The 23,100-nt window shown below is 54.6% G+C and overlaps 4 protein-coding genes across 4 annotated transcripts; 2 read left to right on the forward strand and 2 right to left on the reverse strand.

The window, feature by feature from the left end:
• Nucleotides 1-11,529: 11,529 nt before the first annotated feature.
• Nucleotides 11,530-12,690, reverse strand: B0I36DRAFT_256611 (uncharacterized protein; the record flags this gene model as incomplete). Its single annotated transcript, XM_046150952.1, has 1 exon — nucleotides 11,530-12,690. One exon carries the CDS (start codon nucleotides 12,688-12,690, stop codon nucleotides 11,530-11,532), a length of 1,161 nt encoding a protein of 386 aa, XP_046004936.1.
• A 3,403-nt stretch (nucleotides 12,691-16,093) lies between these two features.
• On the reverse strand, nucleotides 16,094-16,402 carry B0I36DRAFT_208949 (RlpA-like double-psi beta-barrel-protein domain-containing protein-containing protein; the record flags this gene model as incomplete). The annotated part of the gene is made up of 1 exon (XM_046148878.1): nucleotides 16,094-16,402. A coding segment is annotated over one exon (309 nt), but the record flags the coding sequence as incomplete, so codon positions are not given.
• Nucleotides 16,403-19,414: 3,012 nt separating this feature from the next.
• On the forward strand, nucleotides 19,415-21,195 carry B0I36DRAFT_256530 (pyridoxal phosphate-dependent transferase; the record flags this gene model as incomplete). The annotated part of the gene is made up of 4 exons (XM_046150949.1): nucleotides 19,415-19,481; nucleotides 19,579-20,736; nucleotides 20,810-20,936; nucleotides 21,099-21,195. 4 exons carry the CDS (start codon nucleotides 19,415-19,417, stop codon nucleotides 21,193-21,195), a joined length of 1,449 nt encoding a protein of 482 aa, XP_046004938.1.
• Nucleotides 21,196-22,578: 1,383 nt separating this feature from the next.
• Nucleotides 22,579-23,094, forward strand: B0I36DRAFT_356053 (uncharacterized protein; the record flags this gene model as incomplete). The annotated part of the gene is made up of 1 exon (XM_046157521.1): nucleotides 22,579-23,094. One exon carries the CDS (start codon nucleotides 22,579-22,581, stop codon nucleotides 23,092-23,094), a length of 516 nt encoding a protein of 171 aa, XP_046004939.1.
• Between the last annotated feature and the right edge of the window lie 6 nt (nucleotides 23,095-23,100).

Below are 23,100 nucleotides of genomic sequence, written 5' to 3' on the forward strand. Positions count from 1 at the left end.
ACAAAACCGTAACGCGCTCACGGAGAGTGCGAACTACCTCCTTTTATTTCCCAAGTTCGTAGTAAATCTAATACGCCTAGTATCTGTTCAGACCTAGGGCCAGTACTTAACATACTACGAACTTCCTCGTCCTCGGATATGGCCGAGGTCGATGAGCTAAGAGCACGGCTCGACGCTATGCAGATCGAGATGCGCGACCTCCGCGCCACGTACGAAGCAACCCTCCCTAGCGGCTCCCCATCCAATCACCAATCAGGCATCGATACGTTCGAAGACCGACTCAGCCGAATGCGCGTCGAAATCGAACAACTGCGGGCAGCGCAGACACCGCTCCCTTCAAGCGCACCCGGCGACGCAAATACGGACGGTGCAGGGCGTTCCCCGCCCTCGATAAGCCCGGCACGCGAATATCCCGCCAACTCGACTCGCCCATACCCTAATCCGACACCGCCGCTCACCCTACGGAAACCGCTCCCGAAAGGAGAGCCTTATAATGGCGACAAGCAAACCTTCGCGGCCTGGAAGATTACTATCCGACATAAGCTTACAGCCGACCAGCACTTCATCGGGTCCGCAGAGGACCAATGGGTGTACCTATGGCAGAATCTCTCCCCTAAGGTCCAGGCGCAAGTCGCGGCCTACTACGAAGCAGCAGGGGAGGGGACAGGCTATAACACGGACGTATTCCTATCGTATCTCGAGACCGTCTTCGGGAACCCCCACCGACAGCAGGTTGCTGAAGCGGAACTCGACAATCTTCGGCAAGGAAAGAACGAGTCCTTCGCAACATTCTTCGTGCGCTTCGAGCAAAAAATGGCCCTAGCGGGGGGGCACGAATGGTCGGCCGGAATACGCCTATCCCGTCTCCGAAGAGCCCTCTCCTCGGAGATCCGCGAAAAGAGCGTAGGAGCCGGGGTCTCCAGGGATAACTACGAATTGGCGGTCAACCAATACCGATCGATCGCGACGGATATCGAAACGTATCGAATGGAAGAACGGTTTCGCTATCACCCAAGCCATGCGCCGACCCCGAGGCGGACTCGCTTCGTAGACAACGAGGGTGATACTCGGATGACAGGAGTTAACGCGTTAACTCAACACGGCACCAGTAAGAAAAGCCAGGGCCGCTCCCAACCACGGAGCGGAAACGGGCAGCCCAAACGGAGGGCTAACTGGGTCTCGAAGGAGATCCTCGACGAAAGAAGGAAGCAAGGGGCTTGCCTACGTTGCGGAGCCAAAGGACACTTCGCTCAGGACTGCAACCTCGCCCCCGCGATACGCCCCTCGACGGCAGTACGGACACTGACCGTGGATGAGGGATACTCCGACCCGGAGTCGGACCGCGAAGACACAAAAAACGAGGAGACCTTGGCCTAAGTCTCCGGCCAAGGCGACCAGGGTCACACCCGCAATCAGTCGAAGTACAGGGTCCCCAAGGGGCGGAGGAATTTCGGAAGATAGAAGCGCAAATGAACGAACTACCATTCTTAGTGCCGATATTAGTCCATTCCCTGAAAACCTTCGACGTGCAAATCGACAGCGGTTGTGACTGTTACGGAGCAATTAGCGAGGAGGCGGCACGAGGCCTCGGTCTGAAAGGAATCAGGCTCCACTCGCCGCGGGAGTTGAAGGTAGCACGGAACCTTCCCCGCGCCCCGGCAATCAAAACGTTCGTCCGCACGTACCTCGACGTGGATGGATGGACATGCCCAGCCGCCCTCTACGTTATCCCGGGGCTCTCCCGAGACCTAATCTTAGGCCTCCCGTGGATTAAACGCTGGGGAGTACGGATGGACGCCCAGAGGAGAACATTGAATATCGGTGCGGCTTGGGACCTCGAAGTAAGGACCTCCGAACAGAGGGGTGGGCGCTCGCGCCTAACTAGAGTTTCGGGCTCGGTAATGAGACGCCTCCTACGGAAAGGGGGCCAGGAGGGAAGGACTGTAATGGCGGTTAGTATCCACGATATTAATACGGCGATCCGGGCGAGGAACCCGGTCGAGCCCGAGGAGAAACCGCTTCCCCCGGAACTTAGAGGCTTTACGCAGCTGTTCGATAAGGATACCGCAATTCAGCTACCCCCTCATCGTGGCCCTATGGACCATCATATCCGCCTTAAGAAGGATAAGGAGGGAAAGGATCACGAGTTACCGGTGGGGCCGCTCTACAATATGCCAAGGGATCACCTCTTAGAGCTCCGACGACAGATTACCGACTTACAGGATAAGGGCTGGATCCGGGCAAGTTCCTCTGCGACCGCGGCCCCAGTCCTTCTTGTAAAGAAACCCGGGGGGGGGGGGGGTGGCGGTTTTGCGTAGATTACCGCGCCCTCAATAAGATTACAGTCCAGGACCGATACCCGCTTCCCCTTATCAAGGAAACGCTACGGAACCTCTCCGGCGCGAAATGGCTAACAAAGCTGGATGTCCGGGCTGCATTCCATCGAGTCCGCGTCGCGGCTGGCCAAGAGTACCTAACAGCCTTCCGTACAAGGTTCGGATTATTTGAGTGGCTCGTTACACCATTCGGCCTAGCCGGAGCACCGGCTACCTTCCAGAGGTATATTAATCGGGCTATCGGTAACGACTTGATGGACTCGGTTACAGCCTACCTAGACGATATACTGATCTACACTTCTGGGGGCCGCGAAGAACATATGGACCAGGTCCGCAAGGTTCTAGGACGGTTATTAGACGCCGGACTATTCCTGGATCGTGCGAAATGCGAATTCGCGGTGCAGGAAGTAAAGTACCTCGGCTTCATCGTCAAGGCTGGAAAGGAAGTCCGACCCGACCCCGAGAAGATTAGGGCCATCTCCGAATGGGAAACTCCCCGTAATGTCCGCGCGGTACGGAGCTTCCTAGGGTTTGCTAACTTCTACCGGGACTTCGTAAGCCACTACTCCGACATGGTCACACCTCTCACCCAGCTCACGCGCAAGGATGTCCCATTCCGCTGGGGGCCCGACCAGGAGAAGGCTTTCCAAGATATGAAGAGTATATTCATCTCGTACCCGGTCCTCACGCAGTGGGACCCTGATCGTGAAACCGTTGTCGAAGCTGACAGCTCAGGGCGAGCGCTAGGCGGATGTCTCTCCCAGTATGTCGACGGCATTCTGCACCCGGTAGCCTACCACTCAGCGGCCCTAACGCCCGCGGAGAGGAACTATCCGATACACGATAAGGAGATGCTCGCTGTGATTTCCTGCCTCAAAGCGTGGGCCCCTGAATTGCGAAGCGTAGCCTCCCCGTTTACGATTCTCACAGATCATAAGAACCTCGAGTACTTCATTACGCCACGGCTTCTAAGCGAGAGGCAGGCGAGATGGGGAGAGGTTCTATCCTTGTTCCACTACAACCTCCGTTATAGACCGGGGGCACAAGGGCTCCGTCCCGATGCCTTATCACGGCGAGATCAGGACGCAGCCGATAGCGAGCCGCGGCTAGGACAGCTACTCCAACCAATCTCCGTTGCTCTTTTGGGGGAGGAAGAGGGCACAGGGGAGCCCCCTCCTACAGGCGCCCCGCATCTTCCCCGAGGACGGGACCTCTTCACTGAGAACGATATCCAGCTACTCTGGGACGAGGCAGTAACGAAGGACGGGGCCTATAGGGTCCGCCTCACCGACGTCCAGCAGGGGAAAAGGAAATTCTCCAAAGAGGCAGAGACTATCGCCCAGATTGCGGATTGTACACTGAGCGCACACGGGGCTCTCTTGTTCAGGGGGAGGATCTGGGTCCCTACCGTAGAACCCTTAACTACACGCCTCGCCCAGCAAGCCCACGACTCGCCACTATCAGGACATCCAGGACGGAACTCGACCTTCAATATCCTGCGAAGAAGCTTCCACTGGGACGGAATGTCCCAGACCGCGGCCCGGATAGTCCGAAACTGTACCTGCCAAGCAGCCCGAGCTTCGCGGCAAAGAAGACAGGGACTCCTGCAACCCCTTCCCCCACCCGACCAATTCTGGAAACAGATATCTATCGACTTCATGACGGACCTACCAGCCAGGTCTAATGAAGACCCTAGATACCTAATGGTAATTACCGACCGTTTATCTAAGTACGTACAGCTTGAAGCGATGACCTCAATGAGGGCAGACGCCTGCGCGGAACGGTTTAAACAAGTCTGGTGGCGTTTCCACGGGTTCCCCTCCCAAATAATAAGTGATAGGGGGTCTGACTGGGTCGGTTTCTTCTGGCGGACACTATGTCAACTCGCGGGGGTAGAGCAACTGCTATCAACAGCCTACCACCCCCAGACAGACGGCGGGACGGAGCGGGCGAACCAAGAAGTACAGGCGACCTTAAGAACAGTCGTAGCCTTCTCGCAGCTAGACTGGCCCCTACACCTACCGGCCTGCCAGCTAGCCCTCAATAACCGGGACTCATCCGTAACAAAGGTGAGCCCTTTCAGGCTCCTCCACGGCTTCGATATTGAACCTATACAATCGGTTAAGGCATGCCCCACGAGCCCGAACAGCCCCGCCGGGCGAGCTACAGCGTTTATGCAGAGACTCCGGGATGGGACTGAATTAGCCCAAGCCGCAATCGCCTTCGCTCAGCAGCAACTACAGGACGCCACAGACCGCGTCCGCCGCCCTGCGGAACGCTTCCAAGTTGGGGACTGGGTCTGGCTTAGCCTGCGAAACCTAAAGACACAGCGCCCCAGTAAAAAGCTTGACTGGGTTAGAGGTCGCTACCAGGTCACCGGCGTCCCGACCCCGCTCACAGTACAACTTGATGTCCCGGGGGATGTCCATAAAACCTTTCACGTTGACCTTGTCGAACGAGCTGCCGACGATCCCCTCCCGAGCCACGACCGGGGGTCTCCAACCCGGGACCAGTCGAGGTAGGCTCGGATCCGGAAGGCCCCGGACTGGAAGAGTATGGAGTGGACAGCATCTTGGCTGCTAAAACCGGAAGGGGCCGAGGCCGGCCCCGGCTGGCCCTCGTCAAGTGGACGGGGTGGGACCAGCCGACGTGGGAACCGATCTCGGCGGTGGAGGACACGCAGGCCCTAGATGAATTTGAGAAAGAATGGGGGGACATCCGACACAACGACGGACCAAGCTCATTACGGAAACGGAACGGGGGCACAGGTGTTGCTGACGCGGTTGGTATTCGGGCCCTCGACGGGCGGGGGGCGGCTACGGCGGCTACGGTACATGAACGTCTCCCAATTCAGCCAACTCCCAATCCTCCCCCATTCCATACCTAACTCGCGAATTCTCAATCTTCATCTAGTACACGTCAAGGTACTCCAAGCATTCCGACTGCTTACTTAGCCTCGGACACCTCGGACTCGTCGTTACCGCCACCGAAATCCGAGTCGACATCGCCCTGGGCAGGGGCGGCCTGCTCAACGACAAAAGGGTTGGTGGGTCGAGGCTCCGCAACGACAGGAGGGAGGGTGGGCTGGAGTTCCGCCTGACGCTCACGGCGACCCGAACGTCCTCCGGAGCGGTTGGTGCGAGGGCGCTGTTGGGTGGCGCGGGGGGTGCGAGACGGAGTCGACGGGGTGCTGCTGGAGGGAGGATCGTACTCAATCTGAGCACGACCACCAAAGGGGGCGGGCGCAGGCAGACCACGCTGCGGAACCATGCCGAGAGACTGCATCAAGTGGGCAGTGAGCTGAGCGGTGTCGCTGAGGTTGCTGGCGACCTGCTTGTTGAATTCTTCCTGCTGGTCAAAGCGGCGGTCGATGTGGTCGAAACGGTTGTTGAGAAACTGCGCAATGCGCGCAAGTTGGTGGGTGTTGGCGGCGCCACGAGTGCCCGACGGAGTGGAGGCGGTTCACCACCGGAGCCGGTGGCGGTGCTGCCCGGAGCGAGGTCGACGGCGGCAGACATGGTGGCGGGGGTGCGAGGCGGAAACGGCGCGGAAACCGGGGAAGAGAAAGACACAAGAAAACTGCCAACGCGGGGCAGCTGCGAGAGCGACTTGAGGAGGAGGAAAGAGGGAAAACTTGGGGGGTGGGAGGTGGGAGAGGGCTTTATATATGTGTCGAGGAGGAGGGGCGGCCTGCCGGCGAGCGCACCACGTGGGTCCGGTGCGCCGGCCAGCGCACGTCGCCCGGCCGGCAGCCGCCCCACTTTTCGCCGCGGCGGCGCCATCACACGAGGCACGCCGGGCCTTCTTTTCTCCGCGCAGGCGCCAGCACACGAGGCACGCGGGGCCTACGCCTATAGATGAAGCGCGCGGGCAGAGGGATCGCGGCGCCCGCGGCCTACACGGGCCCGAACTGTGGGAAGGAAGGAGAGCGAGGAGGGCGGAGCTCCACCGAGGAAAAAACGGGAGCCCGACGCCAATCCGCGGGAGGCCACCCCTAGGCGGTCGTCGGAGGCGTGCCGTCTACACCGGATCACAGAGATGGAGAGAACCGGGAGAGTCAGAACCCCAGCAAGAGGGGAAGGAAGACTCGACCCCGGACCGCAAAGGGATACTCTCGGGCAGCCGTCGTGTCTAGACATGCGTCAGATACGAGCGTACCCGGACCCTCACGCCACGCTCGACCAACGTAACGCGGCAGTCAAGCGACCCCTACGCGGGAGCCAAGCGGTTCCTACGCGTGAGCCATATCGCGAGAGGCGAGGTTACGCGACACGCTACCTAATACCGGTAAGCAATTCGAGCTATAGTTTGGAGGAACGATAGTCCGGGGCGGCGGTCCCGATACCGACCATCCTAGGAGGGGGGGGAGGAGGGTATGTTACGGGCTCGGGCTCTGGCCCGAGCCTAGGTGGGTCAAAAAAGGGGAGACAGGGGGGGTTAACAAAACCGTAACGCGCTCACGGAGAGTGCGAACTACCTCCTTTTATTTCCCAAGTTCGTAGTAAATCTAATACGCCTAGTATCTGTTCAGACCTAGGGCCAGTACTTAACAGGTGACCCGTTCACCCGTGTGACCCGCTTACCCGTAGATTACGTTATTATTATTATTATTATTATTATTATTATTATTATTATTATTATTATTATTATTATTATTATTATTATTATTATTATTATTATTATTATTATTATTATTATTATTATTATTATTATTATATTATTATTATTATTATTATTATTATTATTATTATTATTATTATTATTATTATTATTATTATTATTATTATTATTATTATTATTATTATTATTATTATTATTATTATTATTATTATTATTATTATTATTATTATTATTATTAACATAGTCCACAAGTGGATGAATCAGACAAGTGAGTGAAACATTCCTTATCACTACTTATATAAGGGAATCTAAATCTTTATAACTTCGCCATTTTAAAAGGTATTATAATAGTACTAATATCGTTCTTAAACGATAAGTATAATCTACGTCTTCCTTAAATATAATTTTTCTAGAATAAAGATAGAAGGTCCTAGCTTAAGACTTATAGGCATTTAAGGCCCCACTTTTCTGTTTTCGCGATCTAGGTATAATAAAGTTAAAAGAATTACTTAGAAACTCGTGATAGAGTTATTTATTCTTATCGTTTACTAATAGAGTTAACTAGATACTTATAGCTATAAGTATAAAGAAGTTATAAGGAGTTAAAATTCCGTCGATAAGCGGCGATAAGGTGTGACGACCCAACCAACAGGTCGCAGGATCAGGCCAAGGACAAGGGCGGATCATGCACGCGGGGCAGGCACACCCCGAGGTTCTTATGTAATCACGATTCTTATGTCAGCGGGACGACCAGGAAGGATATGTGGATCGCAACATATCCAGCGATCCCAACACAGGACACGATGAAGGACAAAGGATATATAGGGCACGAAGGATCTCCTTGTAGACAGTCATTACCTTTGTACTTCAGCGATCAATCTAAGTATCAGTTTCACCCACACTTGAACTAGTCACTCAATTGCCGAGACTGGTATCTCTTCCAAGAGACACGAACGACAACCCAGAGAGAGAACGACAGCAGAGTGTTAGTTGTGATTGCACAGGCTTTACCTATCTTGCAGAACAGCAACCCCAGCGCCCTGCCAGACGGTTGACCCCGGAGGCAGGATCGTGACACTGTGCTGCGTGGTTCCGTCGTGTATTACGAATGGCTCTCACCAGTCAGACGTTCTTTGGGCGAGGTTGGCCACCCTCCAGGCCACCAAGCCAGCGTGGTTCGCGAGAAAGTGCGGTTCCTAGGTGCATGCGCGCTTCGTTGGAGCAGCGCGGGCGCGTCTATGGCGACGCTTCTTAGCCTGAGGTCGTTGTGTAAGTCGGCCTCAGTATCCGGGGCAACTAGTGGCAGGTGCTGCAGCACCTTACATATTGACGGCGGCATTGTCGTCGTCGTCGCGATTCCTTCTCTCCTCCTTCAAGCCATCGTCAACCTATAAGTGTTCCTCGTCGAGGGCCTCGCGCTGACGTCCTTCTCAGCCACAGCAACAGCAGCAACAGCAACAACGATGGGTACGTCGTCGCCTCCAATCTCACTCCCATCTCACTTGCTAACTTCGCCATATTCCAGACCCGAATCATCTCGAGCGCCCCCTCTCCGGGGGCGCAGAGGACGAAGCAAGCGCACGACTCAAAACCGTCGCCGCCGATGCCTCTGCGGCCCTGGACGGGGGGAGAGCGGCTGCGCCAGCAGCAGCAGCAGCAATCTCCCCCCCCCCCCTCCCTCCCCAGAGGCGCCACCGCCGTGCGCGAGATGCTCGACGCCCCCGAGCTCGCCCAGAGCGATGCCGACCCGGTAAGTGCTGCGCGCGAGCGTATCCAGCGCTTCGACCTCGGCTTGCCCACGGTACCCATATGCTGATAGCTTCGTCCAGTCCTTTGCCGCCGCTGCCCTCAAAGCAGCTCAGCTGCTAGGCGCCTCCCATGCCGACGACCGCGCCGGCGGCAGCGGCGTAGCCGCTGCGCCTGCTCCGGCAGTCCTCCGCGATCGGTCTGGGCTCTGTGCCCTGCGCACGCGCAGCGCTCCAGCGGTCCTCCCACCCCTCGACGAGCGCGAGCTTGGGCGAGGACCCTCCGGTCCACGCCCGGAGGGCATCCGCTCGTTGTGTCAGCACTGCGTCAGGTCTCGGTAATGGGTTAATCGCCGTCGAGTTTCGTTTCCGCCGCGCCCAGAGTGAGCGTTTGACAATGCCCGCCGCCCTAGCGCACGCGATGCGCACAAGCTTCTCCTTATCCTCCTTCTCGGTCCTCTCCTGGAAGCTTTCGGCGACATAGTTCAGGTGTAGGTCCAAGGGAGGGACGCAGGCTTCGGCCTCAAGATACCGGATAGGGGTCGACCGTGGTGCGCCGCAGACGACGCGGAGGCACTCCGACTGTATCGATGCGAGTTCGCTGCTTGGGCCTGTCCCCTTCTTGCCGTGCTTCGGCGTGGGGGTATGCCAAATGCCAGCTCCGTACGATAGGGCGGCGTATTACCATAAGCCGCGTTCTCAGCCCCGAAGGTAATGACGCACCAATCGGTTGCCCCGCGCTGCGTCCACGAGGCTGGGTCGTGCCGCTTATGTACGTAGAGCGACGCTCTGCCGCCTTCGTAAATCGCCGTGTAGCGGCAGCGGCTGGGGCAGTAGACCCCACCTGTGTCCCTGTTGGTCCACGTACTCGGCGCGGTTTTCTAGCGCGAGCGCCGCGTTCTGCCTGCTTGCTGCGGTATCCCAGTACAGGACTGAGAGCTTCATGTTGATCGGGTTGAGTTCGTCTCCGGTAGCGCTACGATCGATCCTCCGTCGCCACGCCTCCGCTTCGCGGGCGCAGTGAACATTGACGTTATAGCCCTATCCTGGCTTCCCCCGACGCTCTACGCTGTTTGCTTCCGTGGGCGGCCACAGGGCCTTGAGGGTTCTCTCCCCTGGACGACCTGCCACTCGTCGCGCGTCGCCGCCGGGGCGTGCTCCCCGCGGGTGCTCGCGGGTGGTGCCCTAGTGTCATTATCGCTCCGGAGGACCGACACGGTCGACACGCTCTCGGCTACCTCGAAACGGCGGGCCCGGTGGGCGAATGCTTCGCGGACTCGCTCGCGCCCCGTCTGCGCTGCCCTGCAGCGCCGGTCCCATGCCGCGTGTGGTCCTTGGCAGTTAACGCATGCCTTCCTGGCGCTCGGTGCCGCCCTAGTACAGTTCTTCTAGCCGCCCTCGTGCGCGCCGCCGCAGCAGTGCCCGCACCTCGGCTTGGCCTTGCACACCCGGGCCCTGTGGCCGGAGCCGTAACAGTTGTAGCATTGAAGGAACCGGAGGCTAGGGTCGTAGGGCTCGCAGTCGAAGATTCGAGCCTGCCGGACTAACCCGCGCTGGATCAGCTCCTGCGCTGCGCTTACGCCGTTCGTGAAAATGATAAGCGATGCGTTCGCCGCTTGGTTGTTCCTAGGGAGGTCCCGTTTGCACCTCGTGATGCCCGCCTTATTTTCCGTCGCTAGGTGCGCTGCTAGAGCGCGTTCATCGTGTGCAGCCGCTAGTAGCGCCGTCGGTATGCCCTTCGCGATCACCGCGACCTCGCGGTGCTTCAGGACTGCCCCTTGGCCGAAGGCCGCTTCCACCCACTGGTCGTCGCGCCCGGGCTTGGCTGCTTTGCTCGCGAAGGTAATCATAATATCGCCGGATTGAAGGCGCATCGCTGCCAGTGCGTCCCCGCCGCGCAGGGCCGCATTCACCGCCTCCACCGTCGCTTTCGGGTCTCTGTCAGGGAGCGTGTTCCCCTCGGGGGGCGATATTATCGCCTGCCTCTCCCTGCGTTCGGGGATGACAACCCGGGGGCTGCCATGCACTGCTACTAAGCTGCGCGCTCGACGCGACCGCGGCCCATGTAGGTTTCTGTTTCTTCTCCTGCGCGTCGATAGTCGCCTGTACGGTTTTCGCGATGACGGCTTCGATATGTTTGTCGGTCGTGTCGCGCTCGAGGCTCGGTCGCGTCGTATACGGAGGGTGTAGAATTTCTCGAGGAGGTCGTGGAGGCGCGCCTTATCCTCAATCCCAAAGACGTCGGCTATTTCTTGTTCGACAGTCGAGCTCTGCGTTCAAACGCTCGCCTCAGTGTCGCCTTCGGTGTGTGCGCGCGTCGTCTGCGGTGCCTCTGCGCTTCGGCCCGCGTGTGGGTGGTGTTAACTCTGGTCGAGCCCAGCACCAGCCCCCACGATAACCATCGGCTCTGCCATCCCGCGCGTTCAATGCGCGGGATATGCGGGAGCGCCTCTCTGTCCCTTCGGACCTGGAGAATCGTGCTGTAGTAATAGATGGATGAAGGAACACGTTATGAACGAATTATTCGATGAAATGCGATTCTCTTCTTTTTCCCCCATCAGAGATATTCAGTATGGTAGTAATTTTGTAAGCCCCTATATAAGTTACTAAGACGCTAAAAGTGTAAGATTAGACGTAAAACTAAGCAAGCCATACTAGCATTGGGACCCGCACGCGGCTTAGAAAATGAATACCATAGAAGCATTCTGGTTTATTATTAGATATATAATCGCCAGTTTTGACCCAGGCTCAATGCTTTAATGGAAGTCTATGGAAACGCAGAGAAGACACACCCAGCAAGTTATCAGGGCTTCTCTGCGCTTTTCACTTTAGTCACTGTCGATGGCAACGACAGGCGTCTCCTTCACTATCACTGCAACAGACTTTTTGTTACCAAATTCTGGCGCTGCTCCAGGCGGTAAATGCTCGTCGTCGGACCTGCCTTGGCTTGCCTCGACCGCCTCATTGATCTTCCAGCTTCCATCCGCGGACACAAGGATGGCCTTGGCGCGTAATGTGCCGTCTTTCTCGAGTTTGTCGCGAACCCCAGCCAGCCATTCGTCGATGCGCAAGCTGTATGGCCGAGCATCACCTGAGCACAGTGGGCACTTCCACTTGTCCACGGAGGAAGGTTCATTTGGGCAACTCTGACACGATGACCCCCCTTTGCCGCACGTGCAGGTCTTCTTTTTGCCTAACCGGGTATTCAACCACGTCTCCAGATCGAAGCACTCAAGATGTGTGCAATTCATGCCTCGCACCGGAGTCTTGAAGATTGCGGAGGTGAATGGGTCTGCCAAGTCAATGGCCAGTTCGTGACTAACCACCGCGATCTCATCATCATTACTGGCTGCAGTGCTCGATAATCGTCGCCTGATGACTTCAAGAGTCTTCGAGGATTGCTGAATGCTGTGAGTCTTGACCAAGCTCAAAATGGCTGAGTGACTTAGCGTTTCGACGAGCTCTACCGCGAGATATGGGTGACTGTTCTTCGGCGCCTCCCGTGGGCGCGCTGCAGTTTCCGGAACCCAGACATGAAGGTGGTTCTCCTCCGAGAGCGCGTTTGCTGGAACCTCAACCGGCAAGTCTTTGGAATGGTGCGCCTTTCGCCGTAAGGTCAAGCCGGAGTGATTGACTTCTAGAAAAATGTGTTCAGGCCAGACAACGTCTTTCGTGACCCAGTCGCTGTCAGTGATGCTGTGCTGCTGCTGGTCGAGCAGATAGCAGCAGCGGATCCGGACGCGTACGGTTCCGTTGGTGTATCTCTGAATAGGTAGTAGACCATCGGGATCGGTTTCGACATGTGTCAAACGATCACGATCTTTAGGACCCAAGTGGAAGCTGAACTTGTGGACCACGGCGCTAGGGGCAATTGAGGTAGGACCTAACACGAGTCTCCTGACTGACTGGTAGTATCGCTCATTCAGTGCTTCTGGTCGTATAGGAAGGCGCTTTGGACTACGAATGTGGGCATGATGAAGGGTATGCATGATGCAATTGTTATCCTGCGGATCACTCGGATATTCATTGATGGGAATTTGGTCATTGCGGCCTGGGAACAAGAGGCCAGTCGAGGTTGGTTTAGTCGGTGTTGGCTGTGTCACAAAGGGTTGTAGAGGTTGAACAACCTGCCCTCTGTGAATTGTGCCCATGGTCCTCGAAGCCTGCACGACGGGAGATCCGGATGGATATTGCCTACGCGCGCCAGTGACCGGGAATACGGGCGACTGAGCTGAACCAGGTGAGCCACTGGACCAGTGCGCACCGGAAGAAGCACCGAAACTAGCCTGCTGATTTGTCGATGATCCCGAGACATGCGCATTCGGCCGCGCATGTGTCTGCTCTGCAGAAGATTGAAGTCTCTGGGGTTGACCGTGCCAGGCTAAACGCGGCGCCTCAGTACGCAAAGCGTGCTGTGTTGGCGCTGCCGTCCCAGGAGATGGTGCTTGCGAGGTCGTAGAAAATCGATGACTTGCAGCATTCATCGAGGTTACTGACTCCTGAGGCCGAGCGGCGACTACTTGGGAAACGCTGGGAGGATTGTTGTGAAGAGGTTCAACGATCACGGACATCGTTTGGCTTGGCAGGGCCGTCCACTGTTGGTTTGGTGTCGCTGGAGAGGGGACATTTCCGGCAAAGCTCTGAGCATTGTTTGACACGGCTGTTGGCGAGGCCTGCTGTTGAACATATCTTTGTTGCTGATGTTGATTATATGGAGGCATGGCTCGATAATGTGTTCGGGCGGCATGGGCCAACTCCTGGTATCGCTGGATAAGATTGTCGTTGTAATTCGTATAGGCAGGATCCTGTGCCTTTGGCAAAAAAGAACCATCCGCGGACCGATGAAAGTCCTGATCTTCCTTGAATAGAGACTCCATCTGCGTCCCGACAGGTCCGTCCGGAACACCTGCTGTCCTCCTGGACGCACGGAAGACGATGAGTTGCAAAACGTCAGAATGCATATGCAGCAGTCTAAGCAACTCATCCATCAGCAGTGGGAAACCGTATGCCGCATGCTTCTTCATCAACTCGGTCCATGAAGTGGCCATGGAGAAAAGAAACTTTACCACGGCGTTGAGCGAGTCAGAGTACGGTGGAAAGCGCTGCATATTCGAAAAAGGTGCCGGAAAGTTGGCAAAACACTGTAGCAGGTCTGGTCGCATATTTGAGTTGTCTTTGAGGATTGCACTCAGTGTTCGCAGTCCATGCTCTGCCAACGAGAACAAGCGATCATCATTTTGAAACAGCCCTCGAATTTCGAGTGGCTCCGCGGTCCAAGTGCAAAAGACCTGATGCAGCACGACATAGAAAAGATCGCCCGTCGCGCAGGCGTCCTTGAGTAGTTGGAGTCGTGGTTGCTCAAGTGCTGGATCTAGCTGTTGCTCGCCGCCGCACCGACGCGCAAAATCTGCCAGGACCTCAAGCGCGTTCCAGGACTGTATAAACTCAAGATCTCTCGACAATACACGCCGCCTCTTGGGAGGACCAACACCATCTACGCTTTCTTGATCGCGTTTGCTCGTTTGTTGACTCGCTGGTGGGTACGTTGATTGGGTTGGCTTCATTGCAGACGGCAGGGGAGCGGCTGGTGTGGCTGGCTTTCCGGGCGCGGCTCAGGCAGCGTTGCGCGCTTGCATCATAGCTTGGGGATCGGTAGTGCGTTTTCTCGTGTGATTTGAAATGGGTGAGGATCTCTTGTCAGGATGCAGGCCTGAAATGTCGAGCTGATGGTGACCTTATATGGTTGTTGCTGGCTTGATCTGTTGGTCGACACCCAGGACGGCCGGGAGGCTGCAGTGGGGCGCCTCCTAGTCACGCCAAGGCACAGCACATCAGGACCCCTGGTCACGCGCCCGGTTGGTGGGGCCGGCGCAAGTGCCACGGTCCACTTTCGTGCCGCTTGCTGGATGGTGTGCCTGCATGGACCGGGGGGTTGCCTGCGCCCCAAATTGCCAGAGGGAACTTCCACACGTCGGGCACCCCAAGGCGGAATTCCTGGTCGCCATTCATCGGCTTTGTCTAGCCCCAGCTCAGCCTTGTCGGAAAGAGTAAGTCGGGAAGAGAGACAGCCATAGAACATGATGCGCCATCCGGGCGGCGTCGACCTACTGCGCAATGACACAGGAGTGGGGTCCTGCACCTTCAAGCTTGCTTCGCTGCTGCAGGGAAGGCTTTGCACCAGTGCCCCTTATCGCAGGACGTCGAAGCAGCGGCCGTCAACGGGCGCCCTTTGGGGGAGGCACCCCACATAATTCAGGAACCTCACCTCACGCCTTTTTCCGAGCCGCGAGGAAAGACGGGTGACTCGACCCACCATAATTGTCCAGTCCGTTTCGTGGCATGTGCGGCCAAGTATCGGGAGGTCCAGAAAGAGCCGCCCGCAAGGTCCTTTGAAAGGACGTCCAATTAAGGTTCTCTCTGCGTTCATCTCATCGACAGGCGTCATTGAGCCCTGTCCGGATTGCTGCAGTCGATGAGGGGTCGCGCCAATCAGCAACACGAATTGCCAGGATCGCGAATTGCGCGACCCCTCGTGCTGAGTAGCTGACGCGAAATGTGACCGGGTCCGCGAGCGGACCCTGCATCCGGCGCCGTCAGATCTATGCTAGCGCATCATCCGTCGCGCCCACGTTCTGGTCGGATATGCACACCTTTCCGCACTGTGACAGTCATGTTCCAGGTTATTCTGCGACAGCATGCTCTCCGGGTTTTGGTATTTAAAAGCTCAATCACTCAGTCGGTGTTGAGAACTTGAATAACGTCTAGGGTTAAATTCAAAAGATGTCTATAGTTATAGGAGACACAACGAGCTAGATCTCTTTCCCTCCATCGTTTGGTGAGTGTCAGTCTGACCTGCCATAGCACAGCTACGTTGGCCTTAGCACAGTCATGAGTCTTGGCGCCGCTGACTCATCAAAGACCACACCCAATCGTCCTGCCACGCCGCGTCATAATTCATTCCTACGATATTGTTAATCAAGTCGTCGTCTGAAGATCTTTGTGAAAGAAACTGTACAAATCTTTTGAGACAAAAGGTGATTCACTATCTTTCCTAATAAACATGCGGGTCGCCCTGCTATGTGATTAAAGAATACGGCCTCTTCTCCCTTGGGCAGCGACTCACTAGTTCCTGCGGGTGCAGTGCATACGAGCATGCCCCAGTAGACAGAAGCGCTCAGCAGGTCCAAAAAGGGTTAGGCATGCGCACTTACTCAGTTTTGTGGTAAAGCTCTTTAGAGCATAGGTACTCCTGTGGATTAGTAGAGAAGGGTGCGGTGGGGGACCGTCATCTATCAGAAAGAGGAATGCAAATGGGCACTGTTCGTTTGTCTAATGAACGGAAATGATAGGAGCTGCCCGAAGACTAGAACGGTAGACTTACCAGCTCACACTCCAGCTTACCTTAGTTCGGCCAACATCCAGGTCACCAAAAAGAGCCTTAAATGCAGCTCTGCTGACATCTATGGCTTCCTTGGCGCAGCTGGGACACTTGTCGCGCACAGTAACAACCACTTGATTGCCATTCGGAGCGGATAGTGTGACCTTCCTGTTACAAAGAGGGTGGAGAGGCAGGCCAGGGCCAGCATTGGTGAGCGTGCTGATGCCGTTCCAAAACTCTGCAGACACGGCAGCGAATAAACCCGTATCATTCTGCACAGAGTCATCATACCCACAAGCACCAAGGCCGACATCATAGTAAGTGATATCCCCGGTAATGGAGTAAGTGCGTTCGCTGCTAGCAGGCGACTCGGAGGTTTCTTCCGGAGCACCAGAAACCGAAATGGCAGCCCCAGAGAAACCCACTCCGGCGCTTAATGTGGCGGCCGCCGCCTGCGCTGTATATACACTAGCAGAGGAGCTGGAGTCTGCACTGGATACGATGACGAGTCCAGAACTAGGCGTGACCGCCAAGTCCTCTTCGCATGTATGGCGTTTGTTATGCGCGTGAACGCGCTGTTTTGGATACCGCCGGTAGCGCTCGTGGCCGTGGAGGTCCGCAGCGACAGCACACGCTAGAAGAACATTGACAATGGTGATAGACTTCATGGCTGTGGTTATGCGCTGTGCTGGGAGATACGTTCGCTTTTGATGCCGTTCTGTCGCTGGTAGCGAAGTTGCTTCAGGAGAGAATTATCTGTTCTTACGTAGTTCATGATGCGGGAGAAAACGTGACAAGTAGCAGTCGGTAGCAACTCGAGCCAGGACCACCTGGGAGTTCTGGAGCATGCAAAGTAGGAGTAATGACTCAGGCTCGCACAAGGTTCTTCGAGAAGCGAAATATAATGACATAAAAATCTGCGGCAGACAAGGAAATGCCCACCTCGCCTTCAAATACGGGCCGTAAAACCACAGGTGCCGTTGGGATCAGCAACTTGTTGAAAGATGTACTCCGCAGCAGCGCATATCAAGAAGGAAATGGTAACCAAGGACTTCAGTCACAGCCTGTCACGCCGAAGCTTGACCCACGCGGTTCGGCTCCGATAGATTCATGACTGCCGCGGACATAGAGATGACCAACTACCAAATGGTCACAGCATATGCATGTTTTGGTCCACAACTCTCTGAGTTGCGACTTTTGAGTATCTTGATCATGTCCCGCTCAGTGACTCATGTGTTGAGTTGCAGGTGCAATACGGCGGCTCAGATACCTTGAGACTGCATATTGCTGCACGTTAATACTGCTTTCGGCCAGCCCTAGAATGCACAAAAGAAGTCAACTTCGTGTCGGATAGAGGCCTTCATGTCGAAATGAAAAGTCTGCTGCAATGTCCCGCCAGCGGAGGGCTGCAACAGTCCTATAGGGGCCGTGACTGACCGCGTCTTAGAGGCCTGGAGTATTTCTAGCACACTGAGAGTGAGTAATCTTCAGCTAAAAGCCATCACTATCCGCTTCTGCTGCCACCCCCGGCGGCAGGCGCTTCACTTGCATTCTTCGTGTCCCTCCTTTCAATGGTTTCGTGGGGTTATGACTCATCACTGGATGCATATCTCGACGGCCCTCGTAACTCGCAACGTCACTGCAACGTTGATGCACTACAACTCGCTCGGCAGCAGTATGAGGATTCGCATAATCCCGGGGGAAGTTGAGAAGGTCTCGGGCGCCTTGTGAGTGCCGTGGTTGCGGGGCGTGGCTGCAGACGTAGGAGACCCTGTAAAGTGGGGTCAACGGCGCCCGAGTCGCCCTCCACCAACCTCACTTTACGCCAGAAGAACATGTGTCATCTGGACAGAGGCAACTCGAGTCGTATGCGCTGCCCTACCTTCAGATTATGCCGTGATCAGTTTTCCGTAGAGATGTCTCTGCGTTGCGTCACCGCATGATCGAGAGTTTACTCGTGGTTATGAGCCGAGATCCTCTGTGGGGGAGCAAGACCCACAGTGGGTCTTTTAGCATGTGTCCTGGCTCAGCTTTCAACGACGCCTTCCATACAAGCACAGTCTCGACGATCCGGATCAACACAAACCCAACGATGCGTCGAGAACCTCAGGTGACGCTTCTGTGCCACGGTCATCGACTGGCGCGCGCCCAATTTTGTGGGAGTTGTTGTTCCCACATGACTACATACCGTGTATGGCGCCCGAGTTGCACAGGTACAGCTTGAAGGCTCGGATAGAATAATCGGCGAATGCTCCGTCGGTACTGTACGTTGAAATGATTAAGTGAGCAACTGCAGGTACCAGACCTGCTAGGCAGTTCTCCGATCTGGTCACTCCTACAGTAACAGGTCATTTGTATCAATGCTAATGTGCCGCGAATGACGGAGTCGGCAGGTTGAAAAGATGGCCCAGAACTAACATATCTGCACCGTGGGGTATTGTATATTTCTACTATAGTACCTTTCTGCCGTCTTGGTCGACAGCATCGCACAAGTCATATCTTCGCTCGCTGCGTTCGAGTCAAAGCGCATCGCTCATATTCGTCGGTACGGTATGTACCCGTTACGTTGTATTGATGACGCAGATCGCGTCGCTGTAAGCTCTACTAGTATTATCAGGTACTTGGTCGGTGGTCAACTCGAGCGGCTGCTCGTGGGCAGAGGCAGGGAGAGTTCTTGGAAGCTCGAGAAGCAGTAGACCAAATCGCCTGGCACACCGTTCATCATGAGCCCATTTCCAAAATCAGCACAATTACAGCTAGCCGCCAGCTGGTGCTTGGGTAGTTGACAACTTCCTTGGCAAGGCCAAGCTTCCTCGCTTCTGAAGGCGACCTAAGGCTCTGGCACGAATGCAGCCGTGTGTCGCAGGCCGTCAGCGATATATGAATCTGAGAGTATACACCCCTGATGCACCAACCGCGAAATCGCCTGATCATCTACGCCCCATAGCAAAAGGCTCGGAAAGCCCATGGCAGGTTCCTTCGAGGACGAGATGGGCTATATTCCCATAGTCAATCAGCTGTCTAGGCTGTCCAAGGGTGTGGTGGCACTTCCAGAACGGAAAGGCGCACTAGAAGGCGGGGCAGCTATCGTCGGCTCCGCAAACAAGACCATACATCAATTATCGATTGTAAACAAATATAGGTTGAAAGCGATCTTAATCAGCGCGTGAGTACAGTACAGTGTCATGTATAATACAGTACTCGTTGATGTCTGCACGTCTTCGTTAGTTGCCACTTTGATTGCTTAATTTCGTCCCCGACACTGATAGCTCCAAATAAGAGTAACCTTCAGGCTTTCGCTAGGCTGAGTTGTTAGCATGTGCTCCATCAGCAAGATGGCCGGAAACTATAACGAGAATGTCGATCGACTTAGGGCGGCTGAGTATCCGCATATGAACAACGGTGAGCTACTAAGAACTCCCAAGCATAGCGAATCATAGAGTCATTTGACGAATACAACGCTCTTCGACACAGCTGACCTGGAACTATATTGCTATAGGGGTATATCTTGACCACAGTGGAGCCACGATATATGCGAAATCAGCGATCGAAAGTTTTACCGAGAAGATGCTGACAGGCTTGTACGGAAATCCCCACTCGGAAAATGCTCCCGCGAGGCTCTCTAGCAATATCGTTGAAGACGTCCGCGCGAAGACGCTAGATTTCCTGGGTGCCAATCCGGAACACTTCGATCTTGTCTTTGTCGCAAATGCTACAGCAGCTATCAAGCTTGTAGGGGAAGCCTTCCGGGACTTGGGAGAGAAGACACGTTCGAAATCATTCTGGTACGGATATCACAGGGACGCGCATACCAGCCTCGTTGGAGTTCGTGAGTGGTCGAACAACCAGTCCCACTGCTTCGAGAGTGATGAAGAGGTCGAAGACTGGCTTCGTCAGCCAGCTACTGCCGATGTCAAACTGCCAGATCACCACTCCTTAGGCTTGTTTGCGTACCCGGCCCAATCGAACTTGACTGGCAGGCGACTGCCCTTGGAATGGGTAGGGCACGTGCGCCATGCTGACGATTTACAGAATACATACACGCTGCTGGATGCTGCAGCGTTGGCTATGACATTTCCCATGTCTCGAGTGTTTTCAGATCCAGCATCATCACCGGACTTCACATGCCTGTCTTTCTATAAGATCTTCGGTTTCCCGGACGTAGGGGCTCTGGTTGTCCGCAGAGAGTCTGGCCATATATTGAGTCTTAGGAGATATTTCGGAGGTGGAACGGTCGAGGCTGTCGGTGTGATCGAGGACGTCTTTCACCGTTCCAAGGGCCAAGAAGGACCTGATGATAATCTGCATGAAGGGCTGGAGGATGGGACTCTCCCTTTCCATAGCATTCTCGCCCTTGGCGAAGCCATCGATTCGCACCAACGACTTTTCATGTCGATGGAGGTGGTGTCTGACCATACACACTATCTTGTCACCCCGTTGCAGCAAGGGCTCGTGGCGCTGCGGCACTACAATGAGCGGTCAGTGTGTCGAATCTACCATTACAAGCACCAGAAGCAAGACGATGTCTCCGTCGGGAGCACCTTCAGACATGGCTCAGCAGTTGCTTTCAATATCATCGGTCATAATGGGAAATATGTTCCTTTCACGGAAGTTGAAGAAGCAGCGAATCAAGCCGGAATATATGTCAGGCCAGGAGGTGAGCCGAGCAATGCACGGGTGAGCTGATAACTGGCATGATGATACTCTTGACGCTGACATCGAGAATGTAGGAGTGTGCAATCCCGGAGGAATTTACGCAGTCCTTGGATATGAGTCATGGATGCTGCATCGCGCACTACAAGCAGGCTCCATGTGTGGCAGATCAGCCAAAGGTGTCCTCCATGGGACACCTACCGGGTAAGTATTCTGTTTAGTATAGGAATCTTCTACGTTGTTATCAGTACTGTGCTGGTAGCCCCCAGCACCTATGACCCCAGTCCTTCCGTTGTTTCAGCAGTAGTTTCCACGTCACATCTGAGTTTTGTGGCTTCGACCGCTGACCATTCATGAATTGCTCAGGGTGGTTAGAGCAAGTGTAGGTGCTATGTCCACAAAAGCGGACGTTGACGCCCTCGTTCAATTTATCCAGGCCACCTTCATGAAGGACCAACTCTGAGACGTCAAACAGCGGAAAGTGAAAGTAGAATTTTGGATAAGAGAGATGGCGTGAGATTAAGATACACAGCGAGAGCATGCATTATCATGCTTTAACGCAATAAATATTCCACCATATAGCTTATTATCAAGCAGTAGTAGAATCCCAACCGGCTGATCTTATGGTTGTAAGATCTAACCATTCAATAAACTGAAAAGCCTAGAGGTCAGAAGACAAAGGACATCGTGGGGTGAATTGAGTCACCCTCTGCAATGCGCCGGTTGAGAAGCGAAGTAAATCTTCGAAACCGCTGGTGAACTATCAGATTACGGATAAGTGCTGGCATTTCTTTGACTCCAGGCCGACTTCTCCCCCTACGCTAGAGAAGGGCCAGCTTTGTAGGGCTACTCATATTGAGCCCTGGCTTCGGAATGTTTCGGATTGGTTGCGCATGGAAGAAGTATGCGTTGCCCCGTTTTTAGGATAACGGCTTTATGGAGAAACAGGCGACAATCGTATGAAGTTGTTAGTATAGTTCGTAGGCGCGGATGCCTGCCCTGCTAGACCCGGCAAGATCGGTCCTTGTTGGTTTTGTCGAGAAGTTCACTTGCGGCTGATGTCTGAATGGCTGGTATCTTCTTTCCTGGCCGTGGAGATCCGCAATCGAATGCTGGGGGCGTAGTGTAGTTTCCTTCGTTGGTTCCCCAGAGGTCGGACTTGCACTGGGACTTTGTGGGTAGCAGTGAATCTCGACCTTGACGGGACATGGGCTGTTATGGGTTACTGGGTTAATCAAGTTCTTGATCCACCCGCAATTCGACCTGGAGCATATGTAGCGGTCGACAGTGTCCTGTGTCTTCCGTCTAGAGGACCGTCTCTTGTGACACAAAATGCATGTACCGTCCATGGCTGATGTGGAAAGTAGAGACTCGCTGTGTCAATGCATGGAAAGCAGTAGCACTTGTCATATAGTGATCACTTGCCTGTTTTGCAGTCTACGGCGATTTGTCGAACGTATGTCATATCTCTTGTTAGCGCCAATCGGAGAGGGAACACTCGCGCTCACAACTCGAATACAGAGGGTTGACACGAGGCAGAGACTCAGCACGTGTCCTTTCACGGAGAAGTGACATAATCTTTTGGTTTCAGACGCGGCTATTTTGGGCCGCGGTGGAAGTGGAGACAAGATGTCGAGAGAGTTCACATAATGCAGTGTTTCAGATCTTGGTGCATTTTTAGCCTCTGGAGGATGCTGGTGACAGCATCATTAGGCAAATACTGGTATTTTGGGACTTCAGAGTGGTTGAGCACGATCATGAACGAAGAAAGACTAAGATATAGAGGCGATGACCCTCAGGAGGAAAGGAGCCCTTAAGGCCAATCCAAACAAGTTCACCAGACAATATGGCGCGACAGACTGAGTTAATGCGAAAAGAAAAGAATCGGCTAGCGCAACAAAAGCATCGCAGGAAGAAGCTCGAAGAGCAGAAGTCGATAAAGAAAAAGATCGAGCAGCTCGAGTCTACCCTGAGTTCTATAAGTGATGCCGTCTTCCGCAACGACATGTCAGCCCTGTACTCCATACTATATAATATCCCTATGGCCCAAAGGACACCTGCAATGTTAATGTCAGGCCTCCTCCAAAACGACCCTTTCATAAGTAGCACTGTCGACGTGCCAACAATGGCACTTTCTACGCTCTCCGATAACACCGAGCTCGGTGTCTTGGATTTCGATCTCAACTTGGACGAGGATACCCAAAGGATATATGACGAGATCAGCACCAGTATTCTGGACACGGATATAGATCTAGGGACGAAGGAAGACCACGGCATCATGGATCTCATAGGCCCTCATGCTATGCTCAGCCCTATATCTATTAATCCTACTGCTCTCGATTGGATGGCGCCTACATTATAGTAGTTC

The sequence above is a fragment of the Microdochium trichocladiopsis genome (genome assembly GCF_020744255.1).
Source record: "Microdochium trichocladiopsis strain MPI-CAGE-CH-0230 chromosome Unknown B0I36scaffold_14, whole genome shotgun sequence".
Lineage (NCBI taxonomy): Eukaryota > Fungi > Ascomycota > Sordariomycetes > Xylariales > Microdochiaceae > Microdochium > Microdochium trichocladiopsis.